This window comes from Mytilus trossulus, chromosome 4, assembly GCF_036588685.1.
Source record: "Mytilus trossulus isolate FHL-02 chromosome 4, PNRI_Mtr1.1.1.hap1, whole genome shotgun sequence".
Classification (NCBI taxonomy): Eukaryota; Metazoa; Mollusca; class Bivalvia; order Mytilida; family Mytilidae; genus Mytilus; species Mytilus trossulus.
Genome location: NC_086376.1, coordinates 27,913,979 through 27,935,689, shown reverse-complemented (window position 1 = coordinate 27,935,689; position 21,711 = coordinate 27,913,979). Strand labels below are relative to the sequence as shown.

Genomic DNA, 21,711 nt, shown 5'->3' with positions numbered 1-21,711 from the left:
GCGGATCCTAAAATATCATTTTCACTGTATATGCCAAACATTTCTGATGTAGAATGGTAAATAAACAGACGAAAAAAATATTATTTTTGAAGAAAATGAAGAAAAATAGTTCACATGTATATGTTTAGTAATAAATAATAAAAAATAGACAAAATAAGAGATGAAAACGGGGTTTATCGCGCAAATAGCAATCCCTACGTAAAATCAAGGACGTTTTACTAACAAATGGTTAAAACTAGCAGGAAAGATGTAGTTGCAGAAACATATTCATTTCAACACAATTATTAATGTTGTTTAACGTAGAGTAGCTTTTGATATTCAGTTTGTCCATATTGAATTGAATTCCAATATGATGCTATATTTATGCGAGTCATGTTTACTGTTGAATAATGATACTTTACTTTCATTTTGCTGTAGAGCGATTCATTAGTATTGTACGGAAGCGTATTAGGGACACATAGAAAAAATAAAATTGGCAGTGAACTTTTTTTTTCAAAGTCGAAATTTTGACATTTCAAATCTAAAAATGTCAACTTTAACTCGAAGTTTTAACTTTTCTTATCTTGAAATTTTGACTTTCTAAAATCTTGAAATTTCAACTTTTTTAAAACTCGATATTTCGACTTTTTCTAAACTCGAAATTTCGACTTTCTTTTAAACTCAAAATTTCGATTTTTTGTAAACTCGAAATTTCGACTCTTTCTAAACTCGAAATTTCGACTTCTTTTAAACTCAAAATTTCTACTTCTTTTAAACTCAAAATTTCGATTTTATTTTAAACTTAAAATTTCGGCTTTTCCTCAGTATTTATACGTTTGCGATTACCACATTCACAGTCATTTATATCAACGAGGCGGAGAGCCATTTACATCATAAACTTCATAATATGAAAAAGAAAATGTGGTATGATTGCCAATGAGACAACTATCCACAAAAGATTCATAAGCATATTTTAATAAACTTAACCATTTTTAAAGAGGTTATTTTAGATAGAAAATCTTGTTCTTGCCAAAGAATAAATAAAATATGTTTCACGTTTAAATACATATTTCAAGTCTGGACTTCAGATATGTGTATCAAGTAATCCCGCTATTCCGACACACCTATAATATTGCGACATACTTTTATTCAACAGTCTAATATATAAAGCCAAGGGTTAATAGTTGTGTTATAAGAATGCAAACTTCCAAAACTAGAAAACTGAGGCAGCTCATTTGTCGTTCTGAATATGCCAGTCATTTTTGGCTACTAGTACTTGATTTACCATTGTTTAAACAAGGCAAAGACATTGACTTGCTATTGGTATACCAAACAGGCCTTTGCAACTGTGATGCTAAATGTCCTCAGATTTGACGATCCTATGACAGTGTCGTGGAAACTAAAACATTGAATTAGGGGGGGGATTCTCTCAACATGCACGTTCTTTACGAATGGTTTCTTTAATATTAAATGCTTATCCATATCTTAATTTAAGAACAAAACCAGTTTCTGAATACAAATTGCCAAAATAAGTGGATGGCGCTTTAATAATTTGCGTCCATGTCTACTCTACTACTTCGAGATTTCAACAGTCGAAATTTTGAGATCAAAGTCGAAATTTCGATTTAAAAAAAAGTCGAAATTTTGACTTTACAATAAGTTGAAATGTCGAGTTTAATATACGTCGAAATTTCGAGTTTTAAAAAAATTCGAAATTTTGAGTTTAAAATAAGTTGAAATTTCGAGTTTAAAATAAGTCGAAATTTTGAGTTTAAAATAAGTTGAAATTTCGAGTTTAAAATAAGTCGAAATTTCGAGTTTTAAAAAAGTCGAAATTTTGAGTTTTAAATAAGTTGAAATTTCGAGTTTTAAATAAGTCGAAATTTCGAGTTTAAAAATAAGACGAAATTTCGAGTTTTTAAAAAGTAGAAATTTCGAGGTTAAAGTGGAAATTTTGACTTTTTTATAAGTTGAAATTTCGAGTTTCAAAAAAGTCAAAATTTTGACTTTTTGAAAAGTCGAAATTTCAAGATTTTAGAAAGTAAAAATTTCAAGTTTAAGTCAAAATTTCGGGATTTGAAAAGCCATAATTTCAAGTTAAAGTCAAAATTTCGAGATTTGAAAAGTCAAAATTTCAACTTTGAAAAAAAAGTTCACTGCCAATTTTATTTTTTCTATGTCCCTAATACGCTTCCGTAGTATTGTATATGCGGTGTATGAATTTTATTCATTTTTATGCATTACATTCTTCCTAATTCAGCCGACTTGCTCAAACACTAATTAAGGATTTCATAGGGCTGACCCTGAGAAGGAAAGTTTGATCGAACACTCCAATAAATTCAATAGAATTGATATTTATTTTAAATGTAACACATTGTGGAGTCATAAAATAGCATGTGGATCATTTAAGAGTTGAAAGTGTTTTTAAATTAACGAAAACATATTAAGGTCAAGGATCAGTAAATGACCAGTCCATAGATTTGAAAATAATATAAACTCAGACAAATAGATATTGAAAATGTACATAAAAAAAATGTAAAATAAAGTATATATGTCACCGACTTCATTTAAAATGTTCCGATAGGGTACAAAATTACATTGAATATATAGGGGAAATCAATATCCAATGCTATGACACTTCATTACTAAATACGTTTATCTATCAGGTCTATCGATATAGAATGGATAAAAGATGAAAAAAAAACCAACAACACTTTTCTAATACTTTTTATAAAATCACTTATTGACCAATTTCAATGAGGTTTAATATGCTAAATCTAACCGTGAAGAAATATTTTTTTTTAATTTTGGGTCCGGTTTTAAATTGGTCCACAGAGTTCAAAATAAAGGTTGAGGTTCTTTGGTAGGCTGATTGTGTTTAACTTTTGGCCTATTTTACAAGTGTGGGATCCAAACTGTCTAGAAATAAATTCTTTTGGATTTTTACAACAATTGAATATTTGGGTTTCTTTGGCATGCTGAATCTCGCCGTTGTTTTAAATTTGGGATTTGGAGATTTTTGTCCAAGTTATCGAAATAGTTATCGACCACATTGAAGTTCAAACGTTCTAAAATTCAACAATTTTTTTATTTCATCAAAAATAAAGTCTTGCTTGAATGTTGTGTACATACTGTACCAAGTCAGGAATATGACAGTTCTTGTCCATTCGTTTTTGATGCGTTTTGTTTTTTGGTTTTGCCATGTGATTAACAAGATGAATAACAGAAAAAAAGAACTAAAGCTAAAAAGGAGGGTCTTCATACCATTGCATTTATTGGTCAATTCAAGACAAAATGGAAAGCTAGTTTTTACAGGCATTAGAAGATCCACACAAATGAGTGACAAAAATGTGTGAATTGAAATTTTAAGACTTCTCAATGAGCATAAAAACTGATAGCATGGAGAATGCCTACCAAATTTATCCGAATTTGGAATGTGATCAAAACCACATTACATAGGTTTCTGACATAAGGTAAATGTGGTCGAAGATCTTACAAATTGTATGCGCAATACTGTACAACTGTAGGTTTTTTTTAAAACTTTTCAAAAAATTGAAATTAAAAAAAACCTTCTACTTGTAGTATTGAACACTGTGGTACAATTTCAGAGCAATCGAAATTCTTATACACAAGTTATTATACTGAAACTAAAAAAAACCACAGCTTTAGGCCCCTTATTCGTAAACGGAATCATCATCCCCAAAATTATCCCAACCTTCCTATTGTGGTATTGAACCTTCTTTAAATAGTGGAGTGACAAATCACAAAAAAGGTGCTTATTTTACGAGTTTAATGGACCGGCATACCTGCAGGCTGAAAATTATATTTTTGCAAAGCCAATACATTAATCTAACTTTTTTGCCCGGTCGTAGACATTTCGTACGGTGCAATTTTTTTGGAGAGTGAAAAGAAAATGAATTTTCGATTTTAACTTGAAATGCATTTCGAAACCATTTTTTAACATGATTTCATTTTTATAATCTACAAACTCTTAATTTTGGATTTTATTAAGAGAGTTACTACACATGTATATTATAAAATGAAAATTTGTTCTATTGAACCTTATTTTTTACATTTTTATCCCCTTTGAAAAATTAATACTCTTTTTTTTATTTGAACGGAGAGGTTACAAAACTTGTAATTCATAATTTATCAATATATTACAAAGTTTTTTATGTGAAAAGTAATAAATCTTCATTTTCTAAACTTATGAGACCAATTTCAGCTCATTCGGATGAGTATATCTATATTTTTAGCCATTTATAAACATTGCTATAAAATTCATTGAATTTCCGGATTTTTAATTCCTTACCGATGCGCAGTATTATTACTTTTGATTTCTGACGTTGGATGATTCTAATACCAAACTTATGGCATGCTTACCTTACGACAAGCCAAAATCCAAAAGAACGTTATGCCCCTTGACGCCAAACCTAGCGACATGGCAACAGTATATACCACCATGAAACAATGTTTTGATATGTCAAATCGTGCTGGTCAACAATACCCTGTACAAACTTTTGATCAGCAATTATATGATGTCGCCCAACAGGTGAAATGGTCTATACCGGATGTTTTTCACTCCCATATAATAAGACTCGGTGGGTTTCACTGGCTTTCCTGTTTTATAGCAACAGTTGGTAAGTTATGGGCATCAGCTGGGCTCTCTGACTTACTTGTAGACTCTGGAATTTATGCTTCAAATACAGTTGATCAAATGCTAGTTGGTAAACAGTTTAATCGTGGTGTTTGAGGATTAACATTGGCCTATGAGGCTCTTGTGGTTCTTTTTTTTTAAGGCATTCTTTAATTGGTCTAGAGATGAAAACCGTATGAAAACGATTCAACCACATGTGTGGAAGGTGTTCCTTGACTGTCATAGCTCATTTGCTGTCCCTAGCACACCACAAAGCACTGAGATATTGAGGAGTTCTTCAATGTTTTTGAAGAACATATTTTACCTTTGTTTGAAGAATTCAGAACACATTATTGTAGTAGTTCACCAACCTTTGCATTTTGGGATATGTTTCTTCGTGCAGTTGAAATATTGTTACAGAATATAAGAGCTGAACGTGATGGTGTGTGGCTTTTACATTTGAAATCAGTGTCTGCAATGAAATCAGTGTCTGCAATCCTCAAACAAGATTCTCTCCTAAAATCTATTGAACGTGGCAACCAAATGGTCAAGTCTTTTGTCGAAGGTTGCTTTACTGAAGGTGAAAACCGTGTTTTCTACAGTCCTATTTCGAGGTCTCCACTAAAGACATTTGAGGATATGACTAAGACTTCAAAACTCAAATGTAAAACAGGTGACTTTGTGAAAGCCCATATAAACCCAGAGATGATATTTCGTCGCGCTTTAGCCCTGGCTAATGTTCGAGAAGATGTTACAGTAGACAAGATCTTGGCATATCCAATTGGTTCAATACCTTCAGCACTTTCCCACGATGATGGTACCATGCGTAAGTGTTGCAAATCAGATATAATTCACCTACTTGGAGAGGAAATCTGCTCTTTCTTCAACCTTCCAAGTTATGACACAGCAAATACAGTTTTGATACGTGATGGTATGGTAATTATTCAATGTATCCGGGATGTCAAGAAATGCAACACAGTTGGTGATCTGCTACGAAACTATGTAGCAATGCTTCTGACGTGTTTTTTAAATGCTGGAATAGTGGTCGATGTTTTTGATCGCTACGATGTAAAACATTCAATCAAAGCAACGGAAAGATTGCGTCAAACCTTGTCATTTGGAGCTAAAAAGGTTTATCATGTTGTTGAAGGAAGAGCAATTCCGGACTTGAAAAAGTTCTTTTGCAATCCAGAAAATAAACAGTCACTTATCAGATTACTTGGTGAGTATTGCAAAAGGTATTTTGGAAGTCTCCTTTAGAGGGAGGTACCGAATTGTTTCTCGCGGGTGTTTTTGAAAACCCAGAAGTTGTCAAGAGATTTTCTTGTGATGGCCTGTCAAATTGTACTGACTTATACAGCACACAAGAAGAAGCAGATACACGAATGATTCTTCGACTTCTTCTTTTTTTGGTCTCGGAAAGAAGTCTATGTACAAACTTTTGCAGAAAAGTGCAGACAATTTACAATCCCTTCAGATAGGGTTTTCAACGGGAGATCAGGAATCCGCCATTCATGATGGATGCAAATTTGTTGCTTTGTTATACGATCCGAAGAGGAAATTCAGTGATTTACATGAAGACCTGGAAAGTTAAGGGTGAAATTTGCCACAACAAAAGATATGAATCTTGTTAGACTACCCCCATGTGAGGCGTCCATTTTACAACACATCCTCCGTGCAAGGTTACAGACGCAAGTTTGGATGCATTCATACATTGCAAAACCAGCAACCAGACAGTCCAAAAACTCTGGATGGCAAGAGGGTAAAAATGGTTTTCTACCAATTTTGTTTGAAGGACCTATGACAGCAGATTTCCTTTAAGACCTTATTTGCACATGCAAGGGTAAAAGGCTTGCGATAAAAATTGTGTCTGCAACCAGCAAAATCTAGGTTGTACAACTATTTGTTCGTGTGAAGGTTCTGAGAGTTGTAGAAACTATCTTACTCACCTTCAAATTAGTGAAGAAGATGACGATGAAAATGGCGTCTGAGTGAATCATGTAAAGCTGTATATATTCATGACAATATTTTTAACAAAATGATTACAGTTGGTTTCTTTGTGGTTAATATCACTTCGACTATGCGATTATTTGAACCTGTGTATTTTGTTTTTGTGTATGTTTTGTTTTGCATTTGCAACTGTCCTTTATGACTGACCACTTTTTATTTTTTTACGGGTTTCATGTATGTGTCGTGTACAAGTTGTGATTTTGTACAGGTTATAACATGTACAAAAATATTGTTCATGTTATAACTTGTATAATGCAAAAATACAAGTTATAACCTGTACAAAAGTACCTCATACATGTTATAACCTGTACAAAATATTGCTTAAAAATGGTTTTAACTTGTACAAAATCAGATATTGACCTCAATAATATTTTCCTAACTTTTTATGTTAGTGTGTTTTGTCCTTGTTTGATACAGTTGATGTCCAGGGGTCGGTATTACGAAGCATTCAAATCCTTCATTCTAGTTGACATTAAAAGACATAAAAGGATAGCCAGAATAGATGTGTCTACAAATAAAATTGGGAATGGAAATGGGGTATGTGTCTAAAAGACAACAACCCACCAATGGAGCAGACAATATGCAAAGGCCACAAAATATATGCTTTCAAAGTAGAGGATATATATTTCAAACATCAAAATGACATTCGCCTCATGCAATGATTTTATAGTTTATAAAACAAAATTGAGTTATAAATTTACATAAGTCATGCTGAAGGCCAAAAATGTATGCATAGCTATCCTGCAATAAGGGAAAGTTTGTGTTTCTATCCGTACAATATGTATTTTTATTGGAGTATACATAACAAAGACGCATTGGAATTAATTGTTTCGATCTCATTCACATACCTTTGGTGAAATATTTGCCACTGACAACTGGCATATACCATACAAGAAGCATAATTTACTCTCTTTTAATTTGAAAAAATGTATAAATCAGAAATACATCGTAAAATGTATATGCGAAGAAAAAAATACCAATTAAAGGTCATAAACATGTTTATCCTGTGTGTAAATATTTTTACTGATCTGAATTTTCTTTAAAATCGCCATTTTTTCATTTTTTTTCAATTTTTTTTTTTGGATAGTGAATTGTTACAGTTTATTGCTTCATTTAAGAATTAAATTTTGTTTATTAAAGCAAATGTGATATTATTTTTTGATTGTTCATTACCCCGTGTGAAATAAATGTACTTCGGTGAAAACATTGACCACTGCACTTTAACCCCAAATTAAACAAAAATGCAACATATTTCGATTCTACGACCAGGCAAACATTAAACTTTAACCATTTCTCTATCCAAAAATGTATAATTTATCCTGCAGGTAGGGTGGTCCATTAAAGTTGAAAATTCATCGACTTTGTCACTCCACTAAAAGTTTATATAGATTCATTCACTTACATTGAAGGTATTGTCCGGAAACCGAATGTGTTTTAGACGACGCAGACGATGACGACATCATAGCAATATACGAACCAAAAAACAATTGCGGTCATATAAAAACAGAACTTTGATGGCCATGTCAACAAGCACCTGAACAACAAGCCTTATAAATTTGAGAAATGCGAGAAGTTATTTTTTAACAAACATAATTTGAAACAACATGCACCAAGAAAACAACAACAAGCAACAGTGTTATTTGTGTTATCAGGAATTTGAAACTACAAAAGGCCTAGCGAATCACAAACCAGGAAAACATGGCAATACAGTTCACACATGTCAATACTGTGGGAAAACGTTTAAATGGACAACTAGTTTTTTATAGACATATGCAAGTCATAAACTGAATATTAAAGCAATCAAATAAGTTTTTCATTTGTTGCAAGTCTAATTATCACATTAATCTACATCATCGCATTTTCAAAAGTTCTACATCAGAAATGAATGCCATACAGTGATAATTCATCGCATCTACATGTATAGTAAAAATGGTTCGCTTTGAATAATCGATATTCTATATTATGTAGCTTTTATAACACATATTTGAACTTTAATACTTTTATTTTACATTAAAAAGACATATCACAATGAAAATAAGTTAAAACTTTGTTTCAAATCAATTATTTTGGTATTTTTCCCATGATCCTTTATTCTACAATGAACATACAGTATATATTTGTTTAGGGGCCAGCTGAAGGACGCCTCCGGGTGCGGGAATTTCTCGCTACATTGAAGACCTCTTGGTGACCTTCTGTCGTTTTTATTTGGTCGGGTTGTATTCTCTTTGACACATTCCCCATTTCCATTCTCAATTTAATCGCATACAACAGTGAAAATGAACTTACTGGATTCCCACTTTACATACTCTGATTCTTGTATCTTTAAAATTGCGTATATATTTTTGTAGATAAAAGGGTTGACGAACAAATAAAGACCGCATTAAAAAGAATAAATCAGGAGTTTAGACATGGAGAAGTATGTATACATAAATAGTAAACCGTGAGATTAAATAATATATATCTCAGATTACATGATAAACCACAGAATGGACAAATAGAAAATGCTACAAACTGTGTTTGTACAAAAAAAAAAGGTAGACAGAAAAATGTGCTTAACTAAGAAAAGACGATATAAGGTGAAAACCCGACAACACAATAACCGACGAAAGCCGAGAAAAAGACAACACAATAAAAAAAACTGTAGTCGACAAATAGATCAGGACAATTCAGATATAAGAATGAACAGGTTCAAGAAACTAAAGTGATACAAATAACTTTGTGACAGAAAACAATTCAGTTTACATCATTCTTACAACGGCGATCTTTTTCTACTTCTTATTCGTATGAGAAAACCCTCAGTTTATGACGGGGTCCGTGTTGCTCAGTAGTTAGATTTCTATATTTTATATTGTATATTAGTGTTCATATTTTTTTATGATATTGAAACAGCAGAAGGAATTTATCAATTACTGAAACTATTTTTAAATACTAAATGTTTTTTTTTTAAATAAACCTTGCAGGGGACCCAACAGAGTAGAAATCATTACAGAGAAGTTTTAAAGACTCTTACAAAAGTAGGTATTTTTACCGTATTTTAACCTATAATGGTTTACCTTAAATTTACAAATTGTGACTTAGATGGAGAGTTGTCTCACTGGCACTCATACGACATCTTCTTGTATCTATTTATTTTCAAAAATTAAACATGAACAAAATACAAAGTAAGAAAATATTAAGTTGTTTACAAATACATTATTTTGGGGAAAGAACAGGCAAAACTAACAAATATAATTATATGACTCATTGGGATCCGATTTTTGTTATTAGGCTGACAACAGTCATGATGTATTGCAATATTAAATTTTAAATCCGTAAATAGAAATGAAATGCAACATCTATAACTGCTGGTACTTTCTGTATCAATATTAAAACAATGCATTATTATAGATAAATAAAAAAAATATAATAAAAAGAAGCTTAGCACTTTATGTACACGAACCACGAGTCCTAGAATAGCTTGGAAAGTTACATTTATAAGCAGGTGGTGATAAGAAAATTGAGTTTATCTCGTTATCGCAATGTTATTTCTCAACCGATACTCGCTGTCGTGCTCAATTTTAAGTTTTTAGTCAAGTCATTTTCAAAGATAGATGCGATCAACAAAGTTACCAAATACTGGTTTGTTCTACTGTTATGAATTATTGTGAGGCATAACTCCATCAATATCAAGTGAAATCCCTCTTTATAGACGGTAGCATTCATACCAGCAGGTTAGACGATACATTGTCAGTAAACAATCTATCCGATAGAATTGATGATAAACGAGACGAATTTTCCTTTGTTAATTTTCCTTTTCTTAATAGTGGTGTTCTGGTTCATTTCTAAGCTGGTCCAATATGTGTCTGTAGTGACGTGTCAATTAACATATATCACAACTTATATCAATCCCTAACATCTACAATAATGCCTATTTAAAGTGAGAGGATATCACCCATATAGAGAAAGAAGAAAACATAGATATGTAATTGTTTGTGTTTACATATACAAGCACAAGCTGAAGTGATCGCAAACACAAGTTAAAATATAACAAACAAATAGGTAGACATTTGGAAAAGAGCTTGTTTTTTGGTTTTTTTTTTATACCATACTTTATTTTAGAGTTGTTTCCCTTTACTAACATTGTCTAAAAATTCAGTTACAGAATTTAGAACGAAAGGATGATAGGAGAGCAAACGAAAACATACATCAATTGGAAAGCGAGGTAAGTGCTTATGTTTATATAACATCATTACAATCATATTGATGCGTTTTGATTCGTTCAATGATACTATTTGATTTGAGTACAGTATACAAGTACTTACAGTAAGCTATATATAGTGTTTACCTAGAGCTATTACGCTAAACTAGAATGTACAGCTGTTACCCTTTACTAGCTAGTATTAAAGGCCTCAATTACAGTAAACTATCTAACAGTGCTCACCTCTATTACACTAAACTAGTATTTACCCTTTTTGCACTAAACTAGTATTTACCTCAATTAAATTAAACTATATAAAGTTTTAAACCTCTATTACAGTAAACTAGTATTTACCTCAATTACAGTAAAATAGTATAAGCCCAGTAGTCAGCACTTTTTGTGCTGACATGAATAGCCATTGATATTGTTACTAATACTATAAATTTACTGTGTACAAATTTTAGAATTTTTTGAAATACTAAGGCTTTTCTACCTCAGGCAAAGATTACCTTAGCTGTATTTGGCAAAACTTTTAGAAATATTGGTCGACAATGCTCTTCAACTTCGGACTTTATTTGGCCTTTTTAACTTTTTTGGATTCGAGCGTCACTGATGAGTTTTTTGTAGAGGAAAAGCGCATCTGGCTTATACTAAATTTAGTCCTTGTATCTATGACTTGTTTATTACAATAAAGTAGTATTTGCTTCTATTACAGTAATCTAGTAATACCTTTATTTCACAGTTTCAGAAAGCTAGTATTAACTTCTATTATAGAAAACTAGTACAACCTTTTAGTGATCTAGTATTTACTTCTTTTGCAGTAAAGTAGTATTAGCTTTATTACAGTAAACTAGTATTTACCTCTATTACAGAAAGCAAGTATTTACTTCTATTACAGTAAACTAGTACTACCTCTATTACAGTAAACTAGTATTTACTTCTATTATAGAAAACTAGTACAACCTTTTAGTGATCTAGTATTTACTTCTTTTGCAGTAAAGTAGTATTAGCTTTATTACAGTAAACTAGTATTTTCCTCTATTACCGTAAACTAGTACTACCTCTATTACAGTAAACTAGTACTACCTCTTTTACAGTTAACTAGTATTTACTTCTATTACAGTAATAATGTATTCTTTACAGCTCAGTACTATTGCAAAATAACAAGCACTTGTGTCAGGTTTTGAAAAAGGCAATATATTCGTAAAGGAACTTGTGGTAATGTGAACAAATATAAAATCGAAATGTTTATAGTTACATGTTACAACCTATTATTTTCGAAGGCAGCAACTGTTTAGTCCTTTGAACGTAGGAGGTGATTTTGTAAACAAACTGATAAAGCTAATTAGGATTTGAAACGAAAATATAGAAAGATTCAAAATATTCAAACAAGAAATATTTGTGTCATGGATACATACCCCAGAGGTATATTTACGGTAATTCCTTATTTTAATTCTAAATTCCATTTAAAACCGATTAAATCGATGGCGACGTCATGGTCACATTAAAAATATGCCTTTCAGTTGATAGACATAATTCTGTCATCCAATCAGAAGACTTGTTACATCCAACATTAAATTATAAAAAAATATCTAAGGGCCACTTCCCTAACAGTCAAACCTACTACCTCAACCATTACCGCTAGTCAGAATTTGTTAATCCTGTTGAATATTTTTTTTAAATTCTTATTACAGTATGTCGATCCAGATTCCAAGTTCATGGAATTAGCTGAAAGTTTCCAAGTTCTACGAGATGGTCATATATTATTGGTAATATACAAATAACATGCTAACAAATGCTTTCATATAAAATTGAGAATGGAAATGGGCAATGTGTGAAAGAGACAATAAACTGGCCAAAGAGTATATATAAAAAAGAGAGATAAAAAAAAGTTAATATATAAATATAGATTCTTACATTGATACCAGTAGATTATCGGATTTATCCAATCGAGATAGTTATTTAAATTATAAATTTTAAAGTCCTCGCCGCCAGTAGATTATCGGATTTATCCAATCGAGATAGTTATTAAAATTATCAATTTTAAAGTCCGAGCCGCCTCGGCGAGGACTTTAAAATTTATAATTTAACTATCGAGATTGGATAAATCCGATAATCCACGAGTAACTATGTAATAATCTGTTTCTCTAATGATTAAAAAGACATTTTCTTTTTTTGTTAACCGAAAATCCCCTTCGAGTGCCTTTCACATTGCACGAAGTTGTCAATTTCATTAACACCTGTTATCGTATTTTGATTCATTCAGTTAGCTAAAAAGGTCATGACCCTCAAAATCATCCAATGATCTTTTGAGATCACCAGCAACCACACGTTGATTAATTTTTTTTATACAATGGGTTCGGAAAGGGATAAATTTCCATAGAGTTATATGCTACTACAAAACAGATTTTCATTAAATAATCTATATATAATAAGAACAAAGTTTTGTTCGTCAAAAAGTTAGTCTTATATATATATATATATCTACATATCTTGTATAACTCAGTAAAAAACTAACTCTTCATGGCATATACGTTGGAATAATATCAGTTTTCAAGGTAAAGTGTAATTGATTAAGGAAAACTCATTGACTTTAAAATTTTCCACGTCAGTTTTTTTATCATAACTTATCATATATTTAATATTCCTACATTGTAAATATTACAAGTTTTAAATGTTTTACAGGCTAATGGCTTACATCCAGAAGACGGACTCAAAGCCAAAGCAGATAAGCAAGATAAACATGTGCTGACACACCAACAAAAAGTGGAACTTGGTCTGGAATCAGAAAAGGTATAAAGCTAGATGATAAAATGCTCTCAACAATAAGAAGTAGAATCTCATAAAAAATGAACGCAGATGAAAATCAAAACTGATAGTCCCTAATCAATAATGAAATCGAAAGCTCAAATACATCAAAAGAATGGATAACGACTAATAATTAAATGACGCAAGTAGCAGGATCAGACGCTTTACAGTCATGGCAAAAAGACGTGTGCTGACATCATCTTTCCTTATAGGGCGACCAAACCCCGTATGAGTCACAGAAACCGATGATGCCCCTAATGAGTCACACTGAATGGAATAGGATCTCTTAAAATGGCGTTACGCATAAGTAATGGTAAACACAGTATGGCTCACAATCTCCCATGCAGTCTCAGTTATCGGTCCTGTCTCTCTCCGATAACTCTGCATGGGAGATTGTACGCATGGCTCATACAGAATCAGTCATGATCATAGTTAGTCTGACTCTTATGTTCAATGACTCATACCGGACGCGTTACGTACATTTATTGTCGTCACGGCCGTCCACTTCTTCTCCTATAAACAAATTTAAAATAAATAATCCAATTTAAATATTTACAGATATGCTGAATATTGTATTATATTTTTTCAGCCCGGTGAAGGTCATGGTACTGTTTCACAAAGAGCATTTACTGCAGGAAATAATCTGTGGCCAGATGGCATTGTACCTTATGAAATCAACACAACTTCACTTAGTAAGAAGTGTTTTTTTATACAAGTTTATAAAATGTCATTTACCATGCGCCTCATATTTTATAGTTCACAGGCACTATTAAAATACTTATATTATAACAGGTAGTTTTTTTTCCAAAACAAGTGTTTGAGCTGTAGTTCGATGGTCATAAACCAATTTTTAAAATTGACAAGCATACCACATCTTCTTATTTCTATCTTTGTGCCAAACTTTCCAAGTTTACAGTAGCCTGGTATCAAAATGCAAAATATAAAAACAAGAATGCATGTGTTTTGTACCAATGCTATCTACCATAATGTTTGTGCATTCACTATAAAAAAATATTGACAAGCACTATCAAAGTCAAACTGTTTCCTACTAAAACCAGTCAAAAACTTATCCATTTTTTTGTTTTGCCTTACCAAAAAATTCCTATTTTCCCCAGCTTATTAACAGAACCAAATAAAGGCAACAGTAGTATACCGCTGTTCAAAACTCATAAATCCATGGACAAAAAACAAAATCGGGGTATCAAACTAAAACCGAGGGAAACGCATTAAATACAAGAGGAGAACAACGACATAACACCGAAACGCAACACACACAGAAACGGACCAAGCATCGGACAAAACACCACGAGAATAACAAATATAACATGAAAACCAAATACATGAATTTGGGATAGACAAGTACCGTGCCACGTCTTATCTCAATATCTCAAAAACAAGAGAAAACACAAACGACTCAACGTTAAAATGCAACACACACATAAACGAACAATAATATAACAATGGCCATCTTCCTGACTTGGTACAGGACACTTTTAAAGGGGAATAAAAGTGGTGGGTTGAACCTGGGTTTGTGGCATGCCAAACCTCGCACTTTAATGGCAAAGTTAAATATAACATTTAGATGACAACATAATATTACAGGACTACAATACAAATAAATAGGAGAACATATTAGACAAAGAAAAACATGATTTATAGATAACAAAATGCATCAGGTTTAAAATTCAATACGCCAAAAACGCGCCTTGTCCACACAAACATCAACAGTGACGCCCAGATATAAAAGATCGAAAGTGAAAAAAGTACAAAGTTGTACAGCAACAAAGATATTCTTTTTATCTAACCTGAACCACAGGGTACCGACAGGGTTATATGCTTTTTTTTCATCAATTGTCGTCGTTGTCGTTTTCCTGTTATATCTTACCAAGCTCTTCTCATCTGTAGTTGGACAATGACGATAATATTACTCATGGTCTTCTTCCGACCGCAAAATAGTCACCGTTACAGTGCTTATTAACTAAAAGGGTATATTAGTAATTGGTTAATAGAAATAGTAAATTTTATTCTCTATCAGGTCAAAGTAATCAACTTTTTGCATACTAGTATTCAGCCACGCATTATTTTTTGTTTCAAACTAGTTAAGATATTCGTATTGTTCGATTGGAAAACAATGACTTCAAATGTAAAAAATTGAGGCAATATAGTTTTACAATTTTCTTTAGCACACGAAAGAGCTTTACCTGTGATAGAAGATGCTATTAAAAGATTTAACGAAACCACATGTATACAATTTGTTCCTCACACACAGACTCTAGAACAAGAACTAGGGCATACTGGATGGGTTAATTTCGTAAGTGACGGGTAAGTTAAGCTATTAATTCTATTTTTTTTAAAAACAATGATTAAAAAAAATGTGCAATCAACTCTTCATTACATGTTTAACATAACATATGTTTTTGTTGAAAATGCGAACATTTCTTCTTGTATCCATTTTGAGGATATTTCCAGCTTTACCAACAGTTGAAACTCACTTAGCAGTTTCAGTAAAGGAGTATAGGCAAATAGGCCATTATTTTGCTTAGATATTAATTCAAATCAAAAAGTTACCATAAGATAGTCTTATAATTTTGTGTTCTAACTATACAAAGATATAAGATGAAAAGAAAAATCAAAAACATATTTCAATTTGTTACCATATCAACAAACCATGAGAGCATTTTATATTTTGATAACATTTTGATAGTATTGCATCAACTTCCAGGTATATTTTTGCAATAAGATGGACATGTGCGCACCAAAGAAACAAATACTCAATTAAACATATATATCAACTGCTAGTGCCATAGATATAGGAAGATGTGGTGTGAGTGCCAATGAGACAACTCTCCATCTAAGTAACAATTTAAAAAGTAAACCATTATAGGTTAAAGTATGGCCTTCAACACGGAGCTTTGGCTCACACCGAACAACAAGCTATAAAGGGCCCCAAAATTACTAGTGCAAAACCATTCAAACGGGAAAACCAACGGTCTAATCTATATAAACAAAACAAGAAACGAGAAACACGTATATATTACATAAACAAACGACAACTACTGTACATCAGAATCCTGACTTAAAACAGGTGCAAACATTTGCAGCGGGATTGAACGTTTTAATGGATCCAAACCTTCTCCCTTTTTCTGAAACAATAGCATAACATCACAACATAGAAAAACACACGATAAAATATCAATTGGCAGACTTATCTCAATCCGAAAACGTATGCATAACCACTTTTATTGTCTTGTAAAATGCAATAATAAGTATTAAAAGATGGCCATATAAGGAATAATTGGATTCAGCTTCAAGGAAATCTATTATTTTGTCATTATCGCTTGCTTAATTTTGTTTTACATAAAAACAATTGTTTGTTGCAAACTTGTCTCTATTTTGTTCTTATGTAAGTCTTTATATCTAACTGCTTTACTCCTTTGACGCCCTTTCAATTTTCAGACTGCAAACATAAAAAATATGTATTTATTTTTAAAGATCCTTCACAAATTCCTTTTATATTTAAACGAACTACTTAACAATCTGGAAAATATTTGTTTCATAGGTTTCTTTTCTAGTGAGATCGAGTTCTTCTAACAAGCAAAGAAGAAAAGAAGAAAGATATATTGTATATTACTGCGCAGTTATTAGCATGACCAACATAACTTAGATTTTTTCCAACACATTTTTTATTACAGAGGCTGCTGGTCTTATGTTGGAAAAGTGTTTAGTGGTCAGTCCATCAGTTTAGGTCAGCCAGGCTGTTTATGGGTTTGTAAAATTTCTAATAATAAACAAAATGTTATACACATTTGATGTATTCATGCCATATTTGTCAATATTTCAAGTCTTTAGAAAAGAAAACAAATATGTATAAAAATCCTCTCGTCTACAACTTAAAAGGTTATTTCTATTTTATATTCAATATGGAAAGCAAAAAAAATGAAAATAAGATAGATTGTAATACGACTCATTTACTGAGAAACGAATTTTAAAAAAGTTTTCAATCCAAATATTAAATTGTATTGTTATGTTTATTTGCACTTTTTCTTTGTTATTATTTTCAATACTAGTAACTAAATCCTTAAACCAAGATTTATAAAAAAAAAAAAAAAAGCGTCTGACAATGTCTTTGTTCTCCATTTTTCTAATTGATGAAAAATATATAAATGAGAAATTTGAAAATAGAATGAGTATGTCTAAAATAGCTAAATGTATATATGGATAAAATAAGTAGTGTAAAATGATGTGTATAGGCTGCACATTGAAAACACAGCTGTTTCATAAACCATGCTTCTTTTGGGCAGATACACAATATTCAATGATATTTTGTTTTGTTTACGTACTTATTCCCAGAAATAATCTCTATGTTTCATCTCATAGAGACATAACTTGAGAATATAATATTTAGCTAGTGCCCCCGTAAGAATGACAAAATATATTAATAACTCTAAATCTGCTGTGTTCCAATACTAGTGTCGGTATTGCTTTATTTTATAATGATTTAATGTTATGATTTCAGGTTGGAGTTGCTATCCATGAGATGGGTCATGCATTAGGTATATGGCATGAACAGAGCAGAACTGACAGAGATCATCATTTAAATATGAGGTGGGATATTCTGGGAGAGTCTACAAAAGGTGATGCAAATTATGGTAAAATGGATACACGAAACTATAACCCATATGATTATGAATCAGTTATGCAGTACGGTGCTGGGGTACGTTTGATTCAAATTGTTTTACACGTTGTTTTATTGCATCATGTTTAGCAAAACTGTTATATTGATCATGTGTTTTCGTGTTTGTGACAAATTTAGTGTAATTAATTGGTTTCTTGTCTTGTTTTTGTGGTTGTTATTTGTCTGCACGTCTTTCACACAGGCACTTGTCTCAAATTTTTGTTCCCTATATACCTTAATATAACACAAGGTACTTAACTAAATTTTTGAATAATGACACCCAGTCCCAAATTCCCGTTATTTTTTTATTTCTCGGTTGTCAAACCTAATTAAACTTAATATGCCGTAAATCTAAATTGATATATCTACACAATGGTATATGACACGACTATCATTGTTATCGGGATCATTAGTAGCAGGCCTCAGAAGTCGGTCAACGGGATGTTTTTTGCATTCGTCTCAATTTTTGGCAACACCCAGCCCGCAGTGATTGAATTATTATTAAAAATTATTAAAATAAAAACTGTCAGCTTCCCTCTGACTATGAATTATTACCTTTATTGTAAATTCTTTACAGATTATGTGAAACAAACCCAAATAAGTTTGTTATGAAACACACGTGTACACAACGACACTAGTGTAGAGTTATAAATTGACCACAATTTCCCACATTTATTTTTAGCCAGGCGATTGACCAATGAGAAACCAGTATAAAATTACATGCGGACTGGGTGTTGCCAAAAATTGAGACGAATGCAAAAAAACATCCCGTTGACCGACTTCTGAGGCCTGCTACTAATGATCCCGACAACAATGATAGTCGTGTTATATACCATTGTGTAGATAAATCAATTTAGATTTACGGCATATTAAGTTTTAGTAGGTTTGACATTCAAAAAATAAAAAAAATAACGGGAATTTGGGACTGGGTGTCATTATTCAAAAATTTAGTTAAGTACCTTGTGTTATATTAAGGTATATAGGAAATTTTTTTGAGACAAGTGCCTGTGGTCTTTCACCTTGTTGCTTTCTTTGACTTATGTTTTTTGACGCTCTCTTTGTGTACATCTACAAATACATTCTTTAAAATTTATCATGTGTATTGTTGCTTGAAATGGAACTTGTGATATAGAACGACGTCATTATTCATATCGAAAAGGACCTAAATTATAACTTAACTAAATAAGGTATGAAACCTTTCTATGAGGGAGATATTTCCTTTATCTAAAATAATTTCCAACACATTATAGTTATAACAGTATGAAAATGACGAAAAATACACATTTTATGTATGTATTGTGACTGATCTTCATTTGACGTTGTGAAAGTTTGTGACTTTGATATCAACCATATAATTCAACAGTACATCAGTTCAGGAATCCTAACTTTAAATGTACATGGGAAGCTCTCTTTTACTATCTAACATATATTATTTTCTATAATGTCTGTTTCGTCATTTATTGGTATTGCCAGGGTGATTTCTGTTCCTTTCTACTATTTTAATATTTGATGTCTTTCACCTTTTTTTCATCTTTTATATTTTTATTCTTTTTTTGCTTTTCAAATATTTTGCTGAATGGTTGCAATGTAAATGCAAAGAACGAAAATATGTTTTATTTTGACTGATAAGATTAATTCATGTAATAAAGAAAATGTAAAAATCAGTTAATGCGTTTCAAATGTAGTACCTTTGTTGATTTTTCATTTGTCTCTTTACAGAGCGGCATGGAAGTTTTACAACCTGAATTAAAGTTCTTGACAAATTATGGTGGTGATTTATCATATTATGACATAAAAGATATAACAGATGCATACAGATGTACAGGTATAACTACAAGGAATTGTTGACATACACTTTGCAATATTATTTTCTAGGAAGAAATACATTGAAATTTCACCCGAATTTACTAGTACCGCTGCAGAGACAAATTACAATATTTCCGTGCCGGTTGATAAATGTTTAATTATCTCTTCTAATGTGTTATTAAATTATAAGCATAGAACCTTTGATAACTATATACACCACTGGGTCGTTGCCACTGATGGTTAACTTGTCGTCCCTGAGGGTATCACCAACTTAGTAGTCAGCACTTCGGTGTTGACATTGAAATCAATTATATGGTCAATTTTATAAATTTACTGTTTGTTAATGTACTTGTATAAAAATTCGAAAAACTAAGGATATTCTTAGCCCAGGCATAGATTACCTCAGCCGTATTTGGCATACATCTTTGAAGTGTTGGTCCTCAATGCTCTTCAACTTTGTACTTAGAACTATTTTGATCAGAGCGTCACTGATGAGTCTTATATTTTAAGTTTTAAGTTTAAGAGTTTCCCATGGTTTTAGTTTGTATCCGGGATATGTTTTCTCTCAATCTATTGATGACTTTCGAACAGCCGTATACTTCTGTTGCCTTTTTTTATGAAGACGAAACGCGCGTCTGGCGTAATCAATTATAAGCCTGGTATCTTTTATTACTATCTCTATTGTTTTCAGCCAATCAAAATTACGGATTGTAATTAATGTAGTGTAATTATTTAAGTTATAAAGATACCATTTGGTGAAGAAAAATTTCAAACAGTTAGTTGTAGGAAAAGATAAAGTTATTTAGTTTTATCATTCTAATAGTAATAAGAAATTAAAAATGTTTAATTGAAAATTAATGTTACGTCTTACGTTGAAACTTTTTTCTTCTTTTGGACAGATAAGTGTGTGAATCCACCAAAATGTAAAAATGGTGGCTTTTTGAACTTCCAATGTATTTGTAAATGTCCCGAAGGACTTGAAGGAGATACCTGTGAGTCAGTGATAAATGGGGAAGGTGAGTTGACTAGGAAGGAAATGTAGGATATACTGTAAAATCACGAAAAACCAAAATAAAATCTAGAGATCAACATTGTAAAATTGTAGTAAGATTATCAGATCTATAGAACTGTTTAAATATTTATATCTTATTCATACAACCGCTAGAGTAGCTAGTTTCCCAGTAACTCTAAAGTCCGATTTTGATTGCTAATAAAATAAATGTTGATTGCAGTAGAGTGAAATAATTCTGTCATTTAAGTTTGGTTGGATTTCCAAAAGAGAAAAAAAACTACGATTTGATCAGAACTTCACTTGAATGGTATGGATGTTTTTCGCCATCTTGGATTGTAAAAAACAGAGAATCTAAGGTCCATACTTTCTATCAAGTTAGCAAAATTTGAGGCGGGAATGCAGATATTTAATGTGAATTTTCATTTTAAAGAACCAATTTATAAGAACATAACTTATAAATATTGATATTTTTACAAATGCTGATTATTTTTGGTTGTTTTTAAATATTTTCAAATTGGCATTTTAAGGGGAGGTAACTCTAAAACAGTGCATTTTCTGAAGGAATCTACATGGAATTTTGCTATTTTGTCTTTTAGCCGGAAAAAACG

General features: G+C 31.7%; 1 protein-coding gene across 2 annotated transcripts in view; it reads left to right on the top strand.

Annotated features, from left to right (window-relative positions):
• Positions 1-21,711, top strand: part of LOC134715013 (uncharacterized) — a 53,792-nt gene that overhangs the window by 10,375 nt on the left and 21,706 nt on the right. For both annotated transcript variants that reach the window (XM_063576840.1, XM_063576841.1), the window contains exons 2-12: positions 8,974-9,041; positions 9,586-9,639; positions 10,761-10,826; positions 12,497-12,571; positions 13,488-13,595; positions 14,200-14,302; positions 15,794-15,932; positions 17,303-17,375; positions 18,127-18,324; positions 20,005-20,110; positions 20,991-21,107. In XM_063576840.1, coding sequence (XP_063432910.1) covers positions 8,974-9,041; positions 9,586-9,639; positions 10,761-10,826; positions 12,497-12,571; positions 13,488-13,595; positions 14,200-14,302; positions 15,794-15,932; positions 17,303-17,375; positions 18,127-18,324; positions 20,005-20,110; positions 20,991-21,107 — 1,107 coding nt within the window. The remainder of the gene's footprint in view (positions 1-8,973; positions 9,042-9,585; positions 9,640-10,760; positions 10,827-12,496; positions 12,572-13,487; positions 13,596-14,199; positions 14,303-15,793; positions 15,933-17,302; positions 17,376-18,126; positions 18,325-20,004; positions 20,111-20,990; positions 21,108-21,711) is intronic.